The 4,221-nt window shown below is 43.0% G+C and overlaps 1 protein-coding gene across 2 annotated transcripts; it reads right to left on the reverse strand.

Annotated features, from left to right (window-relative positions):
* Positions 1-218: 218 nt before the first annotated feature.
* On the reverse strand, positions 219-2,878 carry LOC127793027 (scarecrow-like protein 3). Of its 2 annotated transcripts, none has more exons than XM_052323774.1 (2): positions 2,198-2,878; positions 219-1,841 (listed from the first exon to the last, which is right to left on the reverse strand). In XM_052323774.1, exon 2 carries the CDS (start codon positions 1,803-1,805, stop codon positions 390-392), a length of 1,416 nt encoding a protein of 471 aa, XP_052179734.1. In that variant the 5' UTR covers positions 1,806-1,841; positions 2,198-2,878; the 3' UTR covers positions 219-389. The 2 variants fall into 2 exon arrangements, with proteins under 2 accessions (XP_052179734.1, XP_052179743.1); XM_052323783.1 differs by lacking the exon at positions 2,198-2,878 and adding an exon at positions 1,948-2,190.
* Positions 2,879-4,221: the final 1,343 nt, after the last annotated feature.

Below are 4,221 nucleotides of genomic sequence, written 5' to 3' on the forward strand. Positions count from 1 at the left end.
TAAGGCCATTGAGCAAGGCCTGATTCAGGACAATAATTAACAGTTACATTTGATCCTGAAACAGAACAAATATATATATATATGTATATGTATATATTCATTCCTGGATGGGAAACAAAGAGAGAAGTAGTTATGGATGGCAATGAGGGCAATATCAAAATATTTACATTTCAACTATAACAGTCAGTCTGAAGAGCAGATGGCTTAGAGTTATCAAAGACATGAAAAGAAGCAAAGAACTTACAATGCAGCAAGTATAGGCAGGCACACAAGAGTCCCATAAGTTTAAGCCAAAAGGATGGACTTCCAAACGAACAAAATTCTTCATACTAAGTCAAGGGTGAAAAAGAAAAGAAGAGAAAATATAAAAGCAGTAAATGATACAAAATCTACCTCCTACACCTCCAAGCTGATACTGAGAAAAGAGGTCTGTCTTGCCAACAAACCACCACAGAGCCATTCTCTTCCTTGATCCTGTACCCGTCGCAACTATAGCTCTGCAGCAGCCTCCTCGCTTGCAGCATGCCATAGTAGCTGAGAGGAACGTTTGCAAAGCCAGCCAAATCAAGCCGCTGAATCCACCTGTCGAGCTTTTCATGCCTCTTCTTCCTCTCGGCTCCCTCACATGCTACGATGTTTTTAATTTCCTCCCCGAATAGCATCTTCTCCACCTTCAGTCTCTCCAGGGATGTTCTTGAAAATGTAGATTCCAAACAATCAAACAATGTTGCATAGAAGTACAAGGATTCCAACAGCCTCTCCATAAAAGTAGATCCATTATGGTTTGAGTCTTGCTCTGTTACGACCATGACCTTCGGCCACATACCCCATAAGGCACTAAGGAAGCTATCCATCTTGGCCGAAGTGTTTAAAGTTGGGGTGGACGAAGCTGAGTCCAGGCTTGGACTGTACCCATTAACCACATCTTTCTCAAGCAACTCCCCTAGAGTGCCTTGACTGGTTTGCATGGCTCTGGCTCCTTGCAAATTAACTGCATTTGCATTCTTTGATGCGAGCGGGGACTTCTTCCTGAGTTCATCGTCAGTTGCCAAAAGAGAATGCAGTTGGAGGACCGAGCTAATTGCTAGAGCTTCACCAGTTTTAACACGCAGTTTTTCAATGTTGAGATCCTCTAATTTGCTAACTACTTGGTTGAATTGAAACGGAATATCCAACTTCTCAGCTTCCTCAGTCAATATATGAGCCATTTGCTCCAAGATCTCTCTCTGTTGATGAACCCCTGTAATCCTCAAATGGGGCGGGCCTTCAGGGCGAGCGCACAAGTCTTGAAGAAGTGCACGCCACTGTGCGGGCTCAGTTGCATTTAGATCAATTATATGAACCATCTTCTCCCCTTCCATAGCCTCGATAATCGCCTGGTTTGTGATCACAAAGGCCACTTTCAAGAAGGGAAAACACTCAAAGAACAGCTTCCTGACAAGAATTTCATCCGACACCAGAGAAATCCTGGTGGAATGGAAGGCCTTGTAAAGACCAGGCCAACTCTTCAGAATCCTCTCGGCAAGCGCCTCAGTAAAGTAGGCGGCAATGCGCTGCATAGTATCTCCATCAGGGGAGGCAAGCTGGGAGATTTGATCGAGGGTTACATTCGCATTCTCGAGGTTTCCATTGGCCACCTGATTTGCACAAGCAAGCAACAGATGGATCAGATAGAGGCCCCGGTCCTCGGATTTGAGTTCTCTGAGCCAGGGATATGGCGATCCCAAGCCGGGCGAAAGTGATGCCATGGGGAAAGCCTGAAGCGGCGATGAAGTTACAGATGATGATCCGTCTTCTCTGAACATTGGCGCTTATCCAATCTGCGGCAATCGGGCAGCAAACTACAGAGAAGGCAAGTCGCAAAGAACAAACAGATTCAGGAAAAAGTTCACAAGAATCCAAACGTCAACAACTAGGGTATTTATTGTAAGATGCACCAAAACCTACCAATTTGCGCATCATAGTGGACCACAAATCATTCCAACCTCAACAAACAACAAAATTAGGCCAATTCAATTCACAGAGAGGGAAGGGGATTCCGAGTCAGATTGTTGCAAAAACAGAGAAATGGGGGGTTTAATTCAACAACCATGCTATCCTCACCAAAGAAACTCAATTGAGCAACAGAAACACGCACGATTCCGATCAGAATCATAAAACAACCGATGAAACACGAAGAACAAAGAAGGAAGAGTACCAGAGCAAGCCCCGCAATCGCAACCTCGGCCTCGAGGAACTCGCCAGGCGGCGCGGCAATCACGAGTCCCTTGCTGGGCTTTTCAATTGAAGGAAAACCCACAAAAAGCCCCAAGATAATTAGTAAAGTTGAGGAGGGGTGAGGCGGCGTGATCCCTGAATCCGGAGAAAAAGGGTTGGCTTTAGAATTGGCGCAAGGGGCAAGGGAGGGAAGGCAAAGGCAGCAAGCGGTTGAGCAGCAGCAGCTTCTCCTCCTTAATTCTCATCCAAAATGATAATAAAAAATACAAAACAAAGGAAAAAGGGGAATTGAATGAATGACTTGTAGTAGTTGTTTGTTCGTGGACAATGCGAGGGGGGGTTCGTTTTTGTCGTTACTGTTTTGTTGTCCTTCTCTCCTTCAGAGGAATATGGAATTTGTGAGAAGAAGAGCCAAACCACCGCCCCCTTCTCCTCCTCCCCCTCCTCTGCACTCTCTCTCTCTAGGAAAAAAACAACGCCTTCTCTCTCTCCTCATGGAAAATTGAGCCCGTTTCATTTCTTTGATTACTTACTTATTCATCAGTTTGCTTTAAATGAGTTTTTTTTTTTATTGAAATAGAACAAGCTTTTGAGTTTTGCTTCTAAAAAGCCAGTGAGAAAATGGCTCAAGCTCTCTGCCCAAATCAAAATAGGAAGGGTTTGCTTTGTTTGTGAAGGTCAGAATATTATAGGCATTCAATGAATGGAAGAAAGATATTTTCCAAAAAGAACATATTGAAAAAACCAGTTACTTGGACTAGTAGTGCTTCTTGGCCATGCCAAAATTAAAACTCTAGAATCTTGTTGATTTGTAAGTCGAAATAGTATCTCGAAAAATGATATACTGTGCTAATAGTATTTAAAATTTTGTCAGAAACAAGTCTCATCTAGAAAATTGTCTGCTCTCTCTCTCTCTCTCTCTCTCTCTCTCTCTGTGTGGAGAAAGGTTTCCTCTCTGCTTGGTTAGGTCTGTTTGTCATGACCCAAGGTGGATAGGAATCCGGGGAGGCCAATATTCCCCAAAGCAAGGATGGGTCCAAACAGGCCCTAACAAAGGCAGAGGGGGGTGGCTCAGCTTTTTGTTTGGTAGTGGGGGGCAAGTGTGGGAATGGCAAGAAGGGCTTTTGGAATGGCTCCAAGCCCCCATTTTGTTTGCTTGGCAAAGCCAAAGACCCCCAAATTGGTATTATCTTCTCATTTTGACACTATGAGACAAAGCTGGCTGCTGCTGCCTCGCCACTTCCAATTCCAATTCCAAATACACCCAAAAGTAGACGAAGAAGGAAAAGGGGAAAAAGAATTAAAAAAGAGAAAGATGATATGTATTGTCTTCCCAGTCCAAGTTTTATCTCTTTCTCACCATCTGCAAGGCGGCCACCCCCTTCAATCCCTCATCCAGAACTTTCATCCAACTATCCGTACTGTACATTTCATCCTCGCTGTCCCCTTTTTCAAAATTTTGACTTAATTTAACAAAATTTTAATTTGCATTTCATTATTATTATTATTATTATATTATTATTATTATTATTAATACTTTTATATGTATTTGTCTAATTATCTAAGAAAATACTTTCTATCAGTGAAATTACTAGAAAGGACATGGGTTTTGTGTTTGTTACATGTGCTCCTTGGATTACAAGAAAGGCTACACACATGTCAAATTAACAAAAATACCCCTCACATTTTTGTAAATTTACTTTTCCATCCAACAACCCATGACTGGCTCTAGCAATTGCTTGACGTTGCCATCCCCTCGTCGCCTTGCCTTTTGTGCATTGACCGCCATTGATGAGTTGGCGAGGTGGCAAGGGGATGGTGATACGGGCACAGTTGCTGAAGACGGTCATGAAAAGAAGGAAAAGAAGAGAGAACATGTGGCCATAATGTTCTTGGATGAAGGAAGAAAAATGAAGAACAAGGAAAGACTTTGCAAAATGAGTGAATGCATTTTTGTCATTTTAGCTATATTGGTCCAAAAGGTAAAATCGCGCACCCCAGGCG

Source organism: Diospyros lotus, chromosome 1 (assembly GCF_014633365.1).
Source record: "Diospyros lotus cultivar Yz01 chromosome 1, ASM1463336v1, whole genome shotgun sequence".
Classification (NCBI taxonomy): domain Eukaryota; kingdom Viridiplantae; phylum Streptophyta; class Magnoliopsida; order Ericales; family Ebenaceae; genus Diospyros; species Diospyros lotus.